The sequence below is a fragment of the Lithobates pipiens genome, unplaced genomic scaffold (genome assembly GCF_037356315.1).
Source record: "Lithobates pipiens isolate NorthernLeopardFrog02 unplaced genomic scaffold, aLitPip1_a1.2 Scaffold_16, whole genome shotgun sequence".
NCBI classification, from domain to species: domain Eukaryota; kingdom Metazoa; phylum Chordata; class Amphibia; order Anura; family Ranidae; genus Lithobates; species Lithobates pipiens.
The window spans coordinates 161,110,417-161,132,706 of NW_027507748.1; the positions used below are offsets into that span (position 1 = coordinate 161,110,417).

Consider the following 22,290-nt stretch of genomic DNA (forward strand, 5'->3'; position numbering starts at 1 on the left):
CTCAAAAGTAGTAAATTCACTAAAAAAACACGCGTTATTTAGCCATTGCGTTAAATATTTCTGTTTTGCGTTATTTAGTACTTCAATTTTGCATTATTTTTTGGTGTTTTTTTCACACTTGATTTTCTTTTGGAGGCCAATACTGCACAAGAAGACAAACATGAATATTCTGAAATTATCAAAACATTCTAGGGTGCTTTTATTTACAAAACTATCTCTCTCTGATGAAATGTTACACTGTATTTTCATTCCTGAGCTCAGAGTAGAACACATTGATATATTGTATACTTTTCACTTCATAGCCAGTGCAGAGTCTCTCTAATTGTTATTTTGTACATTTCTAAAATACCGCCAGAAAACACCAGGTGATAACAAACGAATGTGTGGTTTTCAGTGAATTGACTTTAATGATTTACCTCACTGTTTAAACAAATGTGTGGAATTTACCTCGCATTCGATATTTTACTTTGATGAACTGACTCTTTCATTATCTCATGCGATATTTCCAAAATATTAGTCAGTTGACCTTCATATCGCATGCGGTAACCTTTAGTGACTAGACCCCATTGTGTACAGCTAGTGTGTTATGCAGCTGCTTTACCTGCAAGACTTCTGTTAGCCACAAATATGGTACATTTCCTAGGAATTTTTACTTCCTTTAGGCTCAGTTCACACTGATGCAGTGCAAATTGATGCAATTTCACACTACGGTTTTTGTTTTGACAGGTGCAAATTGAATGCGATTTCTGAGGGGACTGGGCCTGGATCAAAATCACACCACATCAATGTGAACGGCTTTAATAGAAAACAATGTATTTTGAGATGACATGCGCATCTATGAATTTCAGATGGCATCAGATTCACATCAGTGTGAACTGGGCCTCAGTCAGCTTTTGAACACAAAAATGATCATATTGGGGAAACTTTTTTAGGGACATTTTATTTAAACTAGTTAGATGGTAGTTTTTGATGTTATCTGTTCGTTGCAATTGAAAGCCAGTTGAAAGTAGATGAAATAGGCAGAAATGTGCTGTATCTGTGGCCACCATTTTTCCATTAATAGACATGGGCAGTTGACAGTGTAGACATCATCTGACATCTCTAAGGGCAGTATAATTCAAAGGCACTGCATTAAAACCCAAGTCTAAAAAATAAAAAAACAAAAATAAAGTCCCTCCTATGCTTACTTGATCTCCAGCACTGCTCCCACATAAGCACCAGATCAAGTGCTGGTCCTCTGAGGCAGAATGACACATTCAATCCACTGCCTGTGATCCTAGGATGTCAAGGGTCCACCTTCTTCCCCGGATTTTCATAAAAATGCTGCAGAGTGTATTTCCACTATATTTAAAACACTTGAAGACTTTCAAAAGCGGTGCTATGAAATAAGGTATACAGTGGCTTATTTAAAAAAAAAATAACATATGTAAACTGACCACAGTGACAGGGCTCAGCAGCCATGATAAACTGTGCTCAGTTTACAGAGGGGAGGGTAGAACCAGACAGGATCGACCATGTATTTTCGATTATACAAGGGACCAAATGAAACAGCAATCTGCTGTATAACATGCTTTAAAGGAACAGGATCAATATATATATTTTTTTAGGGTTACAACCACTTTAAGCAAGGATTGAACATTTTTTTTAATAACGAAGGGGAGTTTATCTTATGTCTCATGTCTGTGACAGTATGTCCCATGAAGATGTCTGGCTATAATAATGCAGACATTTTGGGTAGCTGTTAGTGCCTATTTAAATTTAAAATTGGATTGAAGTTGGGAGGAAGGGATAGTGACATTGAGCACCTCTGATTTTTGAAAAACATATTTTAAGGTTAGGCAGTTTGCTATAATGCCTCGTACACCCGAGCAGAATTTCTGTTGGAAAAATCTTGGATGTTTTTTCTGACGGAATTACGCTGAAGCTTGGCTTGCCATACACATGGTCACACAAAAGTTCTCTGAACTTTCAACTGTCAAGAATGCGGTGACGTACAACACTACGACGACCCGAGAAAATGAAGTTCAATGCTTCCGAGCATGCGTCAAATTGTTTCCGAGCATGCATAGGAATTTTGCATGTCAGAATTGCTAAAGACGATCGGAATTTCCAATCGGAACTTTTTCCGTCGGAAAAATAGAGAACCTGCTCTCAATCAAGTCCGATGGAGCATACACACGCTCGGAATATCCAACTAAAAGCTCTCATCGGATTTCCGATCAATGTGTACGGGGCTTAAGATTGGAATCTGGCCATTAGGTTAGGAAGTGAAACAAAGAGCATATTGTCTGCATAAGCAGATATCCTATATTCTCTATACTGTATTTGGAGCACTTTTATGTTAAGATATTGTGTACAAGAAGGGTTCTAAAGAGAGTATGAAAAGTAGTGGGGTAAGAGGGCATCACTAATGTGTTTTGTTACAAATTCTAAAGGAGTCTGAAAAGATGTCCTTTACCTTTACTCGGGCCACGAGCTTAGAGTAGATAGCTTGGATCCACCATAACATATTGTCTACCAGGTCTATATATTCTAAGACCGCATTCAAGAAGGACCAGACCCAGTTGAATATCTGCATCCATCACTAATAACATGCATGGGTTAGATGAGGAATTTGCAAACTAGAACGTGCTGAAGGGGTTAGCATTTTCCTTAGGGAGGTTAACCTGTTTGTCATGTGATGAGGTTTTGATACTAATGTATGCCTGGGAGCATTGTTCCCTTCGAGTGTTAAGCCGGCCAGTGAGGGTTCGAATCTCAGCCAGTCTCTGCTGAACCAGATGAGATTCGAACCATGTATGGGAAGGCTGATTGTGCCCAAGTTGTTCAATGGATCAACTTGGGTTCAACCAGTCTGTCAAATTTTTCATGTGATTATATCCAAGGGTCACATTGTGTTCTCCCGGTCAGGATGGCTCACGGGCGGGAGGGATTCCCCCATCAACACAGTCAATACAGCAACCTGTGGTCACAGGAAAGGAAATCACTCCATCTATAGTCCACTTTAGGTAAGAGATGACCGCATAAGTCTCCATGTTTATAAAATGACCTCCAACATCTAGCTAAGGTAGCCTTCGCTCTAAAAAAGATACGACTTTAACTGAAAGCTAAGAGAGGTTGCTAGGGTCTGGGTTTATTTTATGTTTGAAGAGAATTTACTCTAGCAGACTGTTTTTTTTCATCTTCATTTTTTTTACTTTCTCAATCTCTTTTCATCCTGGTCCCATGTTTTATGAACAAACCTCTTAGTACTGGTTTATGGGCTTCCCATGTTAGTAGGGGATCATTGTCTGGCATATGTTCAAAATGTTTTGATAATGAGATTCTTCACTGTGGAATTTAATAAGAGAGGGAGTGAAGCATTCAAAACAATGAGGTATAAATTTAGCCATTGGGAAATTGCCTCCACTAATCTGTAAACACCATTTCCTTTTTAAAGCAGAACTGTAAACACAAAAAAAGGAAAATAAATCTAACTCAAAAGGGTGACCATGGCATTACTTGGAGCCCAGCACATGAGCCTCAGTTGTCTCTCAGGTAGGCTTAGGACGCAAATGAACCCAGAGGTTATTAGCTGGGTGCCCAGGACATGCCAGGACCAGTTATTATACTAGCATCAATGACATTTTAAGTTATAGCTCTCTCCAGATATGGTAGAAAATAGAAAATATCAAATATTTAAACTGAGAAAATTTACAAATTTTAAGGATAAAAAAAAAAAATATTTTAAAATTGATGGCAGCAACATGCGTCAAAGTTGGGACAGGGCCATGTTAACCATGGTGTAGCTTATCCTCTTCTTCTGGGAACTGAGGAGACCAGTTGCTGGAGTTTTGGGAGAGGAATGTTGCCCCATTCTTGTCTGATATTGGATTCTAATTGCTCCTGTGTTTTCTTTGTCTTATTTTTAATTTCAAAATGCACAAAATATTTTCAATTGATAAACGGTCTTTACTGCAGGCAGGCCCATTAAGCACCCGGGCTCTTCTACTACAAAGCCATGCTGTTGTCATAGATGCAGTATAGGGTTCAGTATTTGTCTTGCTTAAATATGCAAGGCCTTCCCTGAAAAATATGTTATCTGGATGAAATCATATGCTGCTCTAAAATTTGACATATCTTTCAACCTTGATGATGCCTTTTCAGATGTTTAAACTACCAATTCCATACGCACTATTGTGCCCCCATACCATCAGAAATGCAGGCTTTTGAACTCAGCACAGATAACAAGCCAGAAGGTCCCTTACCTCTTTAGTCTGAAGAACGTGGTGTCCATGGTTGCCAGAATGTCAAATTTCAGCTTGTCTGACCACAGAACAGTTTCACACACAAAATTTTAAATGAATCATGCCTATTTTTAATGTGAATCAACTAAGGGCCCGAAAATCACCGGCATCAAATATTGTGTTTCGGCCTTGTCCCTTGCGCACAGAGATTTCTCCAGATTCTCAGAAACTTTTGATGATATTATGTACTGTAGGTGATGATACATTTAAATTCTGTGCAATTTTACATTGAGGAACATTATTCTGAAATTGTTCGAAATTTTATGATGTACCTTTTCACAGATTGATATACCCATATAGAATGAGGGGACACCTATTGGAAAAGGGCTGGAGTCTGCACAAACCTTCCGGGTGGCAATTGGAGCAGGGGTGCTGCTCTCCCCTGTGATGGGTCCTGTGAAGGAAACATGGATGCCGGGTATCCTGTGTCTGAGTTCCTGCCAGGATCCGGCTTTGTGTACTCCTAGTATTAATGATGTAATGTTGTTTATTCATCAATGTTTTGTTTGTTGCTGATGGTCAAGTATATTTGCAAAGTTGGGGGGCTGACTTCACAGTCTCAGGGATAGAAGGAACTAAAGGTGTTTATGTTTTGTTGAAATCCTGCTGTAATACTGGATCTGGGAAAAATGTTTAGCTAAATATAGTTAAAAATATTGAATCCATATAATGAAAAATGTTGCTGAGAAACATTTTATTTCTGCATGCTTTATGGACTTATGTTTGAATTAACGAGGAATATGGTTAAAGCCTAAATTGATCAGGTAGATTCTGTGGTTATCCATATTGGATGAGGAGTATCCACCCAGCCAGTATTCAACCCCAGCTCTATGCATATGAAGAAATGCGCCCCCCTTCATACCCTACCCCATGCCCTATTCGGATGTCAAGTTATTTGAAGAAATTACTACAACTTTTACATGGAAATCTTCATTGTCCATCTTTTGTTGCTCTAATGCCATGGGAGGTGTTGAGATGAGATGACTCCTGCTCGAAAATGTTCCTGGAAATGACACCTTGATGGTTAGCCAATGACGCACGCCCAAGGTCTATGAAATTCCAGTGAGCATCACAAGGGAGAGATCCAGATGCCAGCCCAAAGACCCAAGTCTAGCCCAATGCATCAGTTCCAGTAGGTATGTAGATGTTGAGTTCTGTCCTTAAAAAGATGCAGGATTTGGGGTGGAGAATCTCTGTTTATGTGGATGAGTACAGAATCTAACTAAAAGTTTGGTAAAAGTTTAGGAGAATGAGAATTATAATGTGGACATTTTCCTTTTCCTTTTTTTAATTTTATGGACATTCATAAGCCATACAAGAGACTTTTTTTGTGTGTTTTTCTTTGAGACTATTTTTATTTGGTCTAAAGGCTGTCATTCCCCTCCCATTTGTTTTTATGGACTGTCGCGCCTCCTTCCCCCCTTTAGATTTCATGGACAATTGCTATGCAGCCAAGATTTTAATATCTACTAATTCTGATGTGTTTATTATTCCCTATTTTGACATGCTTAGGATAGGGGTACATTTAAGGGAAATTAGTCAAGGTGAATGTCGAGGGCAAGAGGGTTTGTGATTGTCATGTTTGTGACAAAGGAGAGGATTGAAAGTCATGTAAAAAGCCCCCTTGTATTTTGCGATCTAATACACAAACTGCGCCTTTAAAGCTATCATTTTGCTGATCAAGTAAATATATATTGTTGTTTAAGAAGTGAACTTGTGTTGAAATTGAAACCAGACTTAGGGGACTTTAGTTGTCATGGGATAGTCTTAAGTTATATCTGTCTGGGTGACATAATATAATGTGACATGATGGGTTTGTTTAAAGAGTTAATGACTATAATTGGTTGATTGCATGTTAAAAGGAAATGTGTAATTTGAATATGTACCACTTATTGGAAGATGGTCAGTAACGCCCACCTTTCATCCATACTTAAAGGGGTGTTCCGGCCGCTATTTTTTTTTTTTTTTAAAGTCAGCAGCTATAAACCCTGTAGCTGCTGACTTTTAATAAGGACACTTACCTGTCCAACGATCCCACGATGTCGGCCGATCCGTCCATCAGATCGGCTGCCGGCGCCTCCATCCTAACGAAAGAAACAGGCAGTGGAGCCTTGCGGCTTCACTGCCCGTTTCCTACTGCGTATGCGTGAGTCGCGCAGCGCTTTGTGAATGGCCCATTGTTTTCTGGGGGACACACATGTCCCAGAAGGCAACGGGGCCACTCACCGAAAAGGAGAAAAAGCAGCGGAATAGGAAGAGGCAGATTAGGAAGACTGCCTAGCAACAGCGTTTCAGGTAAGTGAAAAAAATATTTTTTATTTTTAACATTTTATTAATGCATTTTTTTTTTGGGTGGCGCTCCACTTTAACACCTTGTCTGAGCCAGAATAAACTGAACAGTGTACGGAGCAACTTTGCAGTGTCAATTATTCAAGTACATGGTTTCATATGCATAGAAATATATTTGGGTGTGAAAGCAACAGAATCGGCCGATAAGGTAATTAGATAATAAGATAATAGTCAGGACTAGTCATTAAAAGGTGAAATTGCACCTTTCACCTCCTCTATCTTTTAACAACTAAAAAAAGAAAAAAAAGTTTGTGCTGGAGATTCAATTTAGTTTCTTAGAAGCATGAAGGATCATTTTAATTTTATAAAAATAAACCTCAGCAAACATTCCAGTTACCTATATTTAATGTAATTCTGAAACAACAAAATCTACAAATATATTGAGACAGCAGTAATAATTTAGAAATACATTTCAAGGAAATTCAGAGATTGAGGTAGACAACATGAAATCAAACGAATCACAAAGCAATTATCACATATGTGAACAGAAATAGAAGTCATTTACTAGTGACGATGTGTGATATAATTATCCTAGATTTCTTAATGGGTGGCTGGATCACTTATTATTGGTGTTCTGTTATAGGCGGTATAGGCAGAAATGTTCTTTGTTAAAGTAGAAATAAAAGGCAAAGCTTTTATTTTTATTTTCAGTGGGGTGGATGAAGTTCTATGAACGTAATGCGTATGGGGGAAGAGCTACAAGCTGATGTCACCCGCTGCCGACCTGCATCTTACACACCACTCAGCCATCTGTGATGGAAATGCTGTTTTTTTTAAACAGCCGTTTGTGAGTAACCATTTTTAAAATAAATCTGCTTTGTAACTGATCCACAGTGAGCACTTAAGAGTTGTTTATGCTTCACCTTTTGTATATCCCGGGGGATCAACTGGAGTTCCTGTCTTTGCCTGGATCATCTACCCTATGAAGGGACCTGCCTATTTGACCATCTGTTAATTCAGTGATCCAGTCCTTAAGGTGATTGAAGCGGTTGCTCTGAAGGTGGAGGGTCTGCCACCATTATCTTCCTTGAATTGTGCGACTGTAACGTGGAATCCTCTTGGTGCTTGCTGAGACTTTTAGTCCTCTTCCCCTCTCTTGTTGGACTTTTTTGTGATTGCTTTTTTAATACTGCAGTTATCATTCTATTTTTAATTTACCTGTTCTTGCGCTGCACCTTACCTTATGCATTTTACTTGGATTATGTGATGATCTTTTTGTGCTAGCTGCATTCGTTTTTAGTTTTATTAGGAATGATTTTTTTCCGCCGATTGCTTTATTTGTATTTACTCGTGTTTATAGGATTTGAAAAATACACTTTAACGCATGCTGATATTTAAGTGAATGTAACTGCGTACAGTGTTTTTTTTGTGATGCCTGTCTAAGCCCTTGTACACACGGTCGGAGATTCCGACGGAATGTTTCCAATCGGAGCGTTTTGTCGGATATTCCGACTGTGTGTGGTCTACAGCGGACTGTTTCCGTCGGACCAAGTTTTCCAACTTGTTGGTAAAATTTTCTGACAAAATGCTCCGATTGAACATACTCCGATCATGTGTAGAGAATTCCGATCGGACAAGGTGCCACTCATGCTCAGATCAAATTCCTACACCAAAGCTATTGGCTACTAGCGTGAACGTAGTCCCGTCGTAACGAAATAACATAATCACGTTGGATTTTCCGACAACTTTGTCCGACCGTGTGTATGCAACAGTTTCGGCCAAAATCCGACGGATTTGGTTGTCGGAATCTCCGACCGTGTATACAAGGGCTAAGAAAAAAAATTAAGCTGCAGCTGGGTGTCATTACAACAGCCGTAATGTAAACTGTATGCCCATATGCCTTGTATATGATCGTGTGCAAGGCCCTTAATGATACACCCCATGGGGGTGAAGTGGGGTTGGGTCAATGGGGGGGGGGCATAGATATGTATATTTTTAAAACAATGTAACTTCTATAAGAAAAAAAACAGTATAGTGCATTGTCTACTTTCCTCAAAAGTAGGGCAATTATTATTTTGCTAGCTGGTGTGAATCTGGTGTCTGATTGTGTACAGTTTTTTTTCCCCCCATACAAAAGTTACGGCACGGGGAGTGCAGACAATGACAACACTAAACTAAGTAAACAGGGATTATCCTAACTACTAACCGTAAAGTAAACTTAACCTTTAACCTCATCCTAACCCCTAAACCTAACCCTTAAATGGAGAGTAATCCATGTTACTAATACTATAATGACATAAGCACAGTATAATGATGAAAAGAAAACAATGACACCAATAATAGCACAATAATATTACCAAACATTTATAACACATTTAATTACACAAACTTGCACAAAAATGAACAATGCTGAACGAAGTGGTTAAAATCTCTGCACCCAAACCGTCACAAAAATAAATGATCCACCCTGAATCTGCTGTTTGTATTGAAGCCCCTTGCTCAATACTGCGATGCGATAGGTAATCATCTGATGTGGATTACATATCGTAAATACATCTTTCCATTTAAAGTCAAATCATTTAAAAACATTTTAGACCGATAATCTGAAAAAAACTTTGCAACAAACTTTCACGGATTAGCTCATCAAGAGCAAATTTTAATGATTATGGCACTTTCAGGCCGGCAGCTAGTATATTGTCATCTGAAAATTGGTCCGTGGTGGATCTCTTTTTAGAGGGCAGTAAAGCAGCAACTGGCAGTAGTGCCTCCTGACATCTGTTTCTTATGTTTTTTACATTGAATGGCAATTTTACATTGCGTGACCACACCGCAACGGCAAGTCAGGCGTTTGGTTTGCGCTGCAACCCCATTGATCTCAATGGGCAAATCTGACAGGAGGTGCCTTGGGTGCAAAGCATCATTGCCATGGCATGTGTACATCCCAGTTAGGTTCTAATGTAACACACCAGTGTGAAAGAACCCTGAGGCTGGGTTCACACTGATGGAAATTGGTTGTGGGTTTCCCTGCACCAAATTCACATGACAGGAGTCTTTGACCGTCTCTCAATAAGAGCTAGTTCACATAGCATTGGAAACGGGTCCTGTGCGTCTTTGGCTCTTTTTCAGGTGCAAATTCAGGCAAAAATTCAGACCCGATTCGCACCTGAATCAGTGTACAGAGACACATCGGACCCCCTGCTGGGAGCCGCAGCCGCATCAGTATGAACCCAGCCTAAGTGAAGATCAGAGTATGGGGCAGCAGGATAGGCAAACCTGATTTCTCTTATTTTGGGGGTCATTTTTCTCTTAGTATTCAAAAACAGTAATTTAATGCAATACGTCTTTTTCTTCTCCAAATTACGGTATAATATATTGCTATGAATAGCAAAAACATGAAGTGCAGCTAAAATTGTATAGAATCCTTAAGACCGTAAAGACAGCATACAAATAAACTTTTTCTAGCACTAATATTAGACAAAGTTGAAACAATCCTAATGTTTTAAGACCAGATATAATTTGAAGATCTTTTTTGGTTTTATGATTGTGAAATATATGAGAGGGTAATCACAAAACACAATTAAATAATGGCTGAAAAGATGTTAAGCTACCATGAGACACCCCCAGAGGTTGACGCAGTGGGGGTGTCATCTGTAGATATAAATAATGTGGGCAAGGTGTCTTTCTGGGGACCTGCAGAAGCTAAATTATTGCAGCAGGTACCTAGGTTTGCATATATGTGGTGGTGTGGAAGCCATTATTGCCTACAGTTATATTTAGGTAAAATTCCAGCCAAGCTGGCCCAAACAAACTATTTCAATGCCAAAATGATGCAGCCAAGGTGGAGAGGCAGACGGATGATGTCATAACTTCCATCTCAGCCAATCAGAGGAAGCATTGTTTCTCATTTATAAAAGTACAAGGTTTCTCCTGAATGACATTGAACCACTTAGTCCAACCCTCTTTAAATTCTGTATTTCTGTATTCTGGCAGCAGTATGGACAACTTCTTGTCTGCTACCACAATACAGTGCAGCGTACTGTTTGTACCCAATTCTACTTCAGTATATTACAGAACATCCAGCAGCTGCATAGCTTTGTAATATAAATGGTTAGTTTGGGTCAGCTTGGTCCAAACAAACTAACTATTTAAAGAGATAAAGCTGGAATCCTACTTTAAAGCTGAAATCTAGGTATGATTTTTACTGCACAGCTACATCCATACGTTTGGTCCAGCTTGAACCAATGGAAGTATGTACATCTCATATCCGAGCAAGCACTTTGGAAGCTGCAAAATGTAATTGATCTTTCAGGACTTGTGCAAAGCAGCTACCCTTCAGCTTGGCACCACTACTATTCATAGAGCACCTTGTATGTTTTTCTAATAAACGCAAGGCATTCTCTTTTCAGACAACGTGGAGAGGCGGGGTGGTTACATCATGATCCACACCTACAATCATAAAACGCCTTGTTTTTCGCCAGTCATTCTGTGAATGGTTTCAGTGCCAAGCAAGTTACCCTCTGTAGTTACTATGCAGAAGAGAAGCCACTTGGCACTGGATCTGGAATATTGCTGGTCTCCCCGTAGTAGCGCCAACTACTTCAGTGATTTGCGGGTTCTAGAATGATTGCTCAGTTATTAGATATACATACTCACATTGTTCGGGGCTGGCCCAATGTAACTATACAACAAAAATCATATCCAGAATTCAGCTTTAAACAATACGTCCACACAAATTATTTACCACAAAAACTTTAACAATGACAACATTGTCCATCAGTTTCATTTTTGGTTTAAAATAAGAAGCAGTTTAAATCATTCTATACACCACATTAAAACTTGAGTTATTTTAGGTCTGTGCCCACTTCCTTATATCACTTCATACTGTCCGAGAGTAGAGTTTACACACATTAAAGTAAATGAAAATCCTATTGCAATACTTTTACTTTTTGTCTTAAGCTGAGTATACACTATTCGATTTTCTAACACAAATTTTCAGTTCAAGATTGTTCATTGATTTACTAATCAATAATGGGCTAAAACGGCATTCCTTTTCGACTGCAGTTACAAAAAAATTTGAAGGAGCAGGATGGAAATTTTTTCTTCTTGAAAGAACAAATTTCTAACACTTCATGTGGTTTTCATTCAGTAAAGTCAAGTACACACACTAGAAACAAACAAAATGTTTAACTATTTTTGAACAACATTCGTCCAGTCGTCACATGTATGGAGGATTTTCATATGAATTTGTGTTCGAAACTATACTGGCATTTAACCATCTTTGGCTCAAATCCCCTAATTCATGACATTCTAAAAAGGACCAGTAGCCACACATTAAACCATTTTTTTTCATCCATCTATAGTTATTTGTTGCAAGCATTGAGACTCTGTGAAACAGGTTTTTCTTATAATCAGTACGAAAGGCAAAGTGTTAAAGTGGATGTAAACCCTCTTCTATATCAAGTGACGTGAACAGCCTCAGGTGATACACAGAGATACAAAAGATCTCCCTACATACGTTTTACATGTATATCTGCTGTCTTTCCCTTTCTACACTCTTTGGAAAGTGCAGGTTGTGTTACAAACCTTGTTTCATCTTCCAGCAGTGGGTGTGGAGTCTGGGCTTACACTGTGTGAGAGTTAACTGGAGGAAAGGCACCCTCCTCCACATAGGCAGAGGAACAAAAGAACATGTAAAGCTGTACTGTGAATAGACAAACTCTCTGCTTATCTAACGCTAAGCTCCCTCCCCAACATAAATTTGTAGCTGCTTTTATCTCGTGTGTCTGAGAGCTTGTCAGAAGTTATCATGCTAACAGAGGAACGGAGCAGCATAAAGACATGGCCCTTAGAGCTTTGGAGAGAGATAAGTAAACACTACAGACATATGTGCCTACGTCAAATTTCATAAATGGGGTTTACAACCACTTTAAGTACAAGTGCAGATATCAACAAATCAGAATTTAACTTTTGGAAAGAGTCTTATTGGTTTCTGTGAGTAATGCCTGAGGACATTGGTCCTTTCAGTGTATATGCACTCCTTTTTTGGAGTAAAACGTTTTTTGATAAAACTGCACTGGGGTTGTTTTATGTGGCCAATTTACATAGTAGACTTCATTCGTTGTCAAAGTGCTCCATCCTGGTCTCACTCGGTTGCTAAACTCAATGTTTGTATGTCATATGTATCTGTAGGGGTAATACCTAAACAGACATGAAATCCTTAGCCTCTAAACAAGGTCAACAACCTTTGCTGTTTTGGTCCAATTCATTCTGCATTTAAAAAAAAATTATAACAATTAACCATTCATCTTTCATAAAAGTAGTTCTCATTAAACTGAGTACGATTATCCAGAAATTACAGTTTCTTAAAAGTTGCCATTGAAAACTGAAACAAGGCTACCGAGCCGTCACCATCCAGAGTCCAAGTACCACATTGGCAGTCAGTAGGGCGGTGCCTCCGAGCAGGATAAAAAAACCCAAAAGCTCTCTGTTCTCCTTTTCCACTATAACAGAACTTAATGTGGCTTCAAGGAAAGAGTTCAGTATCCATTGTCCATCTAAAGCAAAGCATGGCACTGCATTGACCACCGCCAAGGCCCCAGAGAGGGAAATTACATATCTGAAAGCAATTAAGCATAAAACAACCAAATTGGAATATAAAGAAGCAATACAAAGAAAAAAAATAATAGATGTAGGCATAAAAAAATAAAACAAGGAAACAGTTTAAAAGGACAAGTACTAGTTTGGACATTTAATAAAAAGTCTGATCCCCAGTGGCTAAATACAAAAAAAAAAAAAAAAACCAGCTCCGACTCCTATATTCACCCAATCTCCAAGACTGGCCCTCACACACTTACTCATCCATCGATGTAACGCCAATAATCCTTTTGGTAGAAAAATGCCCAATGCCATTGAACCTAACTGCTGTGAATCAGAGCATTAAGGCTCCACCCTCCCGACTGTGGATTCACAGGAGAATGGTGCAGAGATAAGCGCCATGTCAATACGTGGTGCTGCTTTCTGAGGAATTTAGGATCTCTTGGAGGAACAACAGGGTGAAGAGAACCTGTGAGGTCACCAGTCTGGGATACCTGAAACAAATGGTATGTATGCTGTTTTGTTTTTTAAATCTAAAGATAGAAGGGGTGCTCCAAGGGGGGAAAGGGGGGCCAGCAGAGGGAAGAGAACCAGTGCTTGGACTTGGGCTTGTCTGAACACTGGTACTATTGTTTTAATATGTTTAGATGTGTTATGATCTTGTGGTCTCCCAATGTACCTTCTAATTTCTTATTTATACGTTATAAGAAAAAAAAAAAAACATTTTTTTTGTTAGTATAGCTTGCTTACTGCTTCTATCCCCTGGTGGACAACAGTGTTGCAGCTATGATCGACACCTGCACCGGTGCCATGTGCCCACACCGTAGTACGTGCTGCCCATTCACAAAAACGGTTTGCAAAGACACTGCAGCCATGTGTTTTGTAAATGGGAGAAGAGCACACCGGGGTGGACACATGTGCAAGAGTCAATAACGTAGCAATGGCATCAGTTGCTGCTAAGAAGTACAATACATCTTTTACGAACACACAAAAATCAACTTTTTTTATGTTGTTATAAGAAAAGGAGATAAAGATGCACAGTGGAGGAAAACAGATCATACCACATGCAAACATACTAAAATAATACTAATAATACTAAAAGTTCAGGTTCAAAGCTTAACTCTAGGCAAGAACAATTTGTGGCTACTTGTAGTATAAAAATAAATAGTTTGTGCAATGTGCGGGTCCCGCTTTGTTATGGAATACTCTAACTTTCATTCCCCCATACAGTACAGTCAGAGCCAAACTGGAATACACAGATCACAGTGAGTGGGTTGCTTGCTCAGCAGCTTGTATATTCCAAAAACATCTTGCATTCTTTCCAATGAACAAAAGGTGGTCTGTGATTAGAGGAGGTGTGGATACGCATCCCAACCTTCCCTCCCTCCTCCAATCACATTAAAAAAAGAACGCAAGATCTTTAAGTCTCCTGCCTCTTGGTTGCCTTTTCGACTCACCCATTGGGCCTTTCCTCACTATCTACCCCCATTGTTCATAGTAGTCAGACAGGCAAAGCTCTGTTACACTCAAGCTGAGGTCAACTGTGATGCCAATGGCACCATTCATACTGCACTTCCTCGGACTCCCAGTCTTCTGGGAGCTCTGTCGTCCAGGTGCTTGACTAAATCTGGGTTTGCAGTTTAAACTTAATTTATTTTCTGTTGTATGTGGTGCCACTTCCATATACGATGCCTTGTCCATTATCTCTGGCTTTGTAATTGTACTGTGTTGACTGTACCCTTTTTGTTTTTTTTGCTTGTATTCCATAAAAAAACATCTACACAATCTACAAGACACACTTATTACACAATCAGTAATCATGCTACGCTATTCCTGGCATACTTATTTGCTTTGTTAAAAAAACACCCACTTTTCTCCATAGACTTTCCATCATCGCCTGCAGGATGGGTTGTCAAGAGAACTTAGCATGTTGCCTATTCAGATTCCCTTTAACATATTCTGTCTAGTGGTCATGGAGGAGTATATAGGGACAGGACTCTGCTTGACACAATAAGCCAGAGTTGTTATGTTCATAGGACCAACACTGTTTGGAACATTTTTAAATGCCCTATTTTAAAGCACCCCTGAGGGCTTGTTCACACGTGTATCAATACCACGGGGTTGATTTACTGAAACTGAAGAGTGCAAAATCTGCTGCAGCTCTGCATAGAAACCAATCAGCTTCCAGGCTTTTTTGTCAAAGGTTAATTAAACAAGCTGAAGTTAGAAGCCGACTGGCTACAATGCACAGTTGCACTAGATTTTGCACTCTCCATTAAATCAACTCCCATGTGTTTTTATTCAGCATTTATTCCTCATAACTGCCCATCAATGCCTGCCATGACTATTACAATGAGAACCACACAATGCTGTTCACACAGGAGTGCTAGTATAGTATTGCGTTGTGTTAAAAACAAGGCAGCATGTCACTTTCATAAGGCATCAACGCTTCTCAACCACTTCCATTGATTTCAAATGGTAATGCTCTGTAACCGCACCTTAAAGCGGAGTTCCACCCAAAAATGGAACTTCAGCTTTAAGTGAAGGTGACCCCTTGACAAGCCACATTTTTTTTGGGGGGGGGGAGCGGATACCCTATTTTTAGGGGCATTCAGCTCCCACTTCCTCGAAGGGGGTCCGCAGAGCCAGAAGGAATTTCACCTCTCCCCCCTCCCTCTGTGCAATCTTCTGGGACAAGTTCACCTCCCCCTCTGAGAAAACTTCTGGGACAAATTACAGGTCCTAGAAGACTGCCCGGCCAATCACAGCATGCAGCGCGGCTCCACGCATGGGCAGTGTGTGCCTAGCTGTGAAGCCACAGCCTGGTGCCCACAGTTACAATGCCAGCACCAAGGAGAGGGGGAGAGGAGCAAGGCTTCGTACGCCTGCACCGCTGGACCGTAAGACAGGTGAGTGTCCGATTGTTAAAAGTGAGCAGCTACACTTTTTGTAGCTGCTGACTTTTATATGGGTGGAACTCTGCTTTAACTGCGTGTAGAGGATTTATGGTGTGTTAGTAAAGTGTTTATGGAGTTTTAGGGAGTGTTAGGTTGGGGAGAGACAGTGAAGGCTTCGGTATTCCAGAATGCACTTGGAAATAATAGAGAACTAGAACAGAACAGCTCCAGTCACTTCCTGGTTGTACAGAGCAGATGGGCGGTAAAACTATTTGTTTCCGTGTGGGGGCAAAATCATTAACCAGCCAGCAATACTGTCAGTGCCAGGCAGGAGCAGAGGCATTGAACATTATTGCCAATGGCAGAGCTTTGTGGCAGCAATGCTGATCTGGACCAAGCCAAGTGTCAAAGAGATCAAAGTATACAAATGCATCTTACAGATAAGTCACAAAATTTTTTACTACCGGTATCACACCACAATTTAACCAAGCCTCAAAGCAGATTTCCTGTACATCACCTGGCTTTTAAGCACTTCCCACTAAAAAAGCAACACTTTCATGGGCATTTATCAAGCATTCATGAAGCGTGTTCAACACTTCATAAACAACCAAAACATGTCAAACGCATCATAAATGCTATAGGTGTGTTAATGATCATTCTTCATAATCAACACATGTGAACGATAACTCAACTTCAGAAATGTATGCATATAAGAAATAAGTGGAGGGCCACCATTGGAGACTAATTTCCATTAGACAATTGTCCCAAATTTGATTAAAGAGGAATTAAGCCCACCAAATGTAACAGTTTCCCAAAACAGTATATTCAAGGCATGCCTTGAATGTGAACGATCACAGTTACTAGTGTGCATATGTTAGCTCTCAACTTAACTGTCAAGATATCAAATGGTCGGTGTCATAGCTGATCACACATACAGTACCATGGACGCTGCACATCAAACAAGAGGCCAAGATGGCAGCTTCCTTTCAGTCCTAAAAGCAATCAATGTTGTAAAAAATATTTCAGTACATAGTTGACTAAATAAGCATTTACAGCATAATATATATATATATATATATATATATATATATATATATAAAATATATGCCAGTCTATTACAATGAATATCAAAAGGATACTTGCAGAAGGTCTCAATCATCACTGGAAGGTCTATGCTAAGAATCTCATACCGTGGAATGAAACTGCTTAGACTCACTGCGGAAACAAAAACAGGCAGTTATATGATACACCAGTCTGTTTGATTATCCAAAAAAGAGGCAGCATTTACAGCAAGGAAAAAAAGCTGAAACTATTCTATTACCTACATCATTAATGGGATTATTACGGAGGACAAGGCACACTTGAAAGCAGATACACAAAGCTGTCCATAGTCTAAGATTTCCAGAGCTGCTTGGAAAGACAAAATTAAACCTCTGTTCCATTCAACCTTCCAATTCAATTGACAAACACCCCTGCCTGACCACAGTACACTAGTTTACAGGCAAGATGGCAAATCAGGTGAGTGTTTACTATATTTATAAGCGTGCCTCCTTGGTTTGGAGTTCTTCAGAGGCATCTTAAAACACACACCCCCTTCACACAGCACACAGGAACAGAGCTGAGGTCATCAATCCCTCCACCCGCTTCCGAAACTCTCTCAAGTCCAATATAGTGTGCATAAAAGCGATTCACAGAATAAGTGTAATTGTAGCATATACAGTGGATAAAAAAAGTCCACACACCCCTGTTAAACTGTCAGGTTTCTGAGCTGTAAAAAATGAGACAAAGATAAATCATTTCAGAACTTTTTCCACCTTTAATGTGAACTATAAACTGTACAACTCAGTTGAACAACCAACCGAAATATTTTAGGTGGAGGGAAGTAAAAATTAAAAACAAATATGGTTGCATAAGTGTGCACATTTACGTTGGCAGAATGGCACGACTGGGCACAATCATGTACCTGTACGTGGCTCTTTAAGTGCCCAGCCGTGGGTCATGTGCACTGGTCCTGAGCTCTGTGACCACGGCTGCGGGACCCGCGATCGGTTCACAGAGCTGAAGAACGAGGAGAGGTCTGTGTAAACAAACCTCTCCCCGTGGTTCCTACTGTGTGTTATAGGGAAAGACGATCAGTGATGTCACATGCCAAGCCATGCCCCCCAACAGTAAAAGAAACACACATGTCACACATAACCACTAGGGGCGGGGAGGGGTTAACTCCTTCACTGCCAGTGTCATTTACACAAGAATCAGTGCATTTAAATAGCACTGATTGCTGTATAAATGACAATGGTCCCAAAAATGTGTCAAAAATGTCCGATGTGTCCGCCATAATGTAGCAGTCACAATAAAAATCACTGATTACCGCCATTACTAGTAAAAAAAAATATTAATAAAAATGCTATAAAACTATCCCCTTTTTTGTAAACGCTATTACGTTTGCACAAACCAATCAATAATCGCTAATTGCGATACATTTTTTTTTTACCAAAAATATGTAGAAGAATAAGTTTCGGCCTAAACTGAGGAAAAAAAATGTTTTTTTATATATTTTTGGGGATATTTATTATAGCAAAAAGTAAAAAATATTGAATTTTTTTCTAAAGTTCGCTCTATTTTTGTGTATAGCACCGAGGTGATCAAATACCACCAAAAGAAAGCTCTATTGTGGGAAAAAAAAAAGACGCCAATTTTGTTTGGGAGCCACGTTGCATGACCAAGCAATTGTCAGTTAAAACGACAGTGCCAAATCACAAAAAGGGGCCTGGTCCTTTGGCTGCAAATTGGTCCGGGGCTTAAGGGGTTAAACTAATATTTTGTTGAAGCACCTTTTCATTTTATTACAGCACTCAGTCTTTTTGGGTTTGAATCAGCATGGCTGACTTGACAATATTTGCCCACTCTTCTTTGCAAAAACACTCCAAATCATTCAGATTGCGATGGCATCTCCTGTTAATCTTCTTCTGGTGAAGCCAGAATTGTTGATTTGGATGTATGCTTTGGGTCGTTGTCATGCTGAAAGAGGAAGTTCCTCTTCATGTTCAGCTTCCTAGCAAAAGCCTGAAGGTTTTGTGCCACTATTGACTGGTATTTGGAACTGTTCATAATTCCCTCTACCTTGACTAAGGCCCCTGTTCCAGCTGAAGAAAAAAAGCCCCAAAGCATGATGCTGCCACCACAATGCTTCACTGTTGGCTTGGATGTTTTTCTTTGTACGAAAAGGCTTGCGTCTTGCCACTCTACCCCACAGCCCAGACATATGAAGAATACGGGAGATTATAGTAATTTGTATGAAATGGTGAGTTTATTCTATAACCATATAAATATTAAATAAAGATACATATACTTAGAGAATCAAAATAAAATGACAAAATAATCCAAGTGCAAAAACAAACGGACCAAGTGAAAATGATAAATATTAATGGGTAAGTATAAGAAGTCCAAGTACAAAAAAAAAATTTGGAACGACTGCTCAGTCCATTTTGTAGCTTGCAGAGAGAAAAAAATATATATATCCAATGAATCCAAGGATCAAACAGCAACACCACCAAATGAATAAAATGGCCGCTCACCTCCAGGAATGACCATAAGGTCAGACAAAGCTTTGGATCTCAATGGACAGCTGATCAGATCTCTGCTGTATAGGCTCCAATATGTCTGCATAAACATTCCAATATCGTGCCTCTTAAGTGATTGTCACTTAAAGAGAGCAAAAGCACAAAATGTATTCAATACCTGCTTACATATAAGTTTGGTGTCATCCACACAGAGCACGGAAGTGTGGTGAGGAAGCGATTATATATTTAGTATAAACCGTGTTCTGCACATAGAGCACAACAAAATTAGAATAATTGACTGTCAGCATAAAACCATACATCAAGTATATTAGGATGCTGCTAAATATCACTGCAGGTCTATACAGTATATCTAAGCAAGAGTCATTCGAAGATGCTACTGGAGACATGCCTGTCATCTGCTATTATAGCACCAAATACAGACATTTTGTCAGGAACCATGAAACAGACGGAGCCAAAAAATGCAGTAAAAAAAATCACACCTTTTAATAAAATGATAAAAAAGGTACAACTGGTAAACGTAGTCAAAAAATAGCCCGAGCACAGAGAAGGAAGGGCTGAGAGCCCAGCGCTGACAGTACCCACTCCTCAATAACCCCTCCCCCTCGGAGGGGCACCAGGTTTGAGGGGAAAGTCTATGGAAAGCGTGGAGGAGGATGGGAGCATGTACATCCGAGGATGAGACCCAAGAGCGTTCCTCCGGACTGTACCTTTTCCAATGAACCAGGTACTGTACGTGCCCACGGAACCTACGGGAATCAACAATCGATTGTATCTCATACTCCTCATAGTTCTCGACCTGCACTGGGCGAAGATGTGGTACAGAGCTGGTGAAGCGGTTGCAAAACAAAAGTTTTAATAAGGAGACATGAAAAACATTTGAAATATGCATGTTAGAAGGAAGGTCTAATGCGTGCACCACTGGGTTGATCATGGTGCCAGTTTCAGCGAGGGAGCACGGAGTCAGAGGTTATGAGATGACAGCCAGACCCTCCCCCCAACCTGGTAGGAAGGTACAGATAGGTGTCAGCAGTCAGCATGGAGTCTGTACCTCTCACTGACATTGCAAGAACTCTTGGATCTGCACCCAAGCGGAACAAAGGTCACAAAGATGCTCCACTAATGCAGGAATTCTTTGAGGAACAAATGAGTCAGGCAACATAGATGGTTGGAAACCATAATTCGCCATAAACTGAGACAATCATGAAGCAATATTGACGGCACTATTGTGACCAAACTCCATCTAAGGTAGGAGGTCTGACCAGTTGTTATGATGGTCAGAAACATAGCAGCATAGAAATTGCTCCAAGGCTTGGTTGGCTCGTTCTGCAGCCCCATTGGACTGCAAATGATATGCAGAGAAGGAAAGCTGAAAAACTGAAAACTGTTCACATAAGGCTCGTCTAAACGTGTCAGATGATAACCGTGGGTAGCCTATGTAACCAAAAGATCTCCCGAACAAAAATGGATGCCAGTTCTTTGGATGTGGGCAACTTCTTTAATGGAATACTGTGTGACATTTTCGAGAACTGGTCAACCACCATAAGAATAACTGTGTTGCCCTGGGAGTTAGGCAACTCCACAATAAAATCCATAGACAGTTGGGTCCAAGGACTCTCTCCATTGGGTATGGATTGTAGGAGGCCCACTGGAAGGTGTTGTGGTGTCTTACTCTGTACACACATGGATCAAGCGGCTAAAAAGGCGGTTACATTAGCGTGGAGACTAGGCCACCAGAATTGTTGAGAATTAGCCCAAATGAGTTGATTCTTCCCTGGGTGGCCAGCCACCTTGGGAGAATGTCAAGTCTGGAGCAAAGCAGTGCAGAGAGTCTCAGGGACAAAGCATCGGTCACCAGGTTTCTCGGGAGGAGACTGAATCTGAGCGACACAAATTCTGTCACCCAGAGACTGGTGCATACAGTAGCCAGAATGCGATCAGGAAGTATTACAGGAATAGGCACTGACTCAATCTTGGAAGTGGAGGAAAACTGTTGCGACAAAGCTTCAGCCCTTACATTCTTAGTGCTGGCAAAGAATGAGACTATGTAATTGAAACTTGACCGAAAAAGAGCTCACGTGCTCTTCTGGGGCATAAGCGTTTAGCCTCAGACAAGAATGCAAGATCCTTATGGTCAGTCAAAATGAGGATCAACACAGTGGTACCTTCGAGGAGATGCCTCCATTCTTTAAGAGCTAAAATGATAGCTAACAATTCTCTGTCCCCAATCTCATAATTGCATTTTCAGGAGACAATTTCTTAGAAAAGTAGCCACAAGGATGCATAGCGCTCTCAGAGTTAGGACGTTGAGACAGAAGGGCGCCCACTCCAGTGTGCGATGCCTCAACCTCAAACATGAAGGGTAGCGTAGGATCAGGATGTGCCAGCACAGGAGCTGAAACAAAAGGCAGCCTTGAGTGACTCAAAGGCTTAATTGGAATCTGGAGACCAATTCTGTGGGTTATCGTCCTTTCTGGTCATATCAGTCAGGGGTTTAACCAGAGAATACATTTCCGATAATAATTGCCAAAGCCAAGAAAACATTGTAACGAACGTAGACCTACAGTTCGAGGCCACTGTAGAACTGTCCATCGAAAAACCGGCAGTAGAAATGTCAACCTAGAAATTTAACCTGTTCACGATGGA

General features: G+C 40.2%; 1 protein-coding gene across 1 annotated transcript in view; it reads right to left on the minus strand.

Moving 5' to 3' along the window:
* Positions 1 to 8,923: 8,923 nt before the first annotated feature.
* Positions 8,924 to 22,290, minus strand: part of MBTPS2 (membrane bound transcription factor peptidase, site 2) — a 91,543-nt gene continuing 78,176 nt past the window's right edge. Inside the window, exons 10-11 of the mRNA XM_077480710.1 lie at positions 17,206 to 17,281; positions 8,924 to 13,191 (exon numbers count right to left, since the gene is read on the minus strand). Coding sequence (XP_077336836.1) covers positions 12,969 to 13,191; positions 17,206 to 17,281 — 299 coding nt within the window. The 3' untranslated portion in view covers positions 8,924 to 12,968. The remainder of the gene's footprint in view (positions 13,192 to 17,205; positions 17,282 to 22,290) is intronic.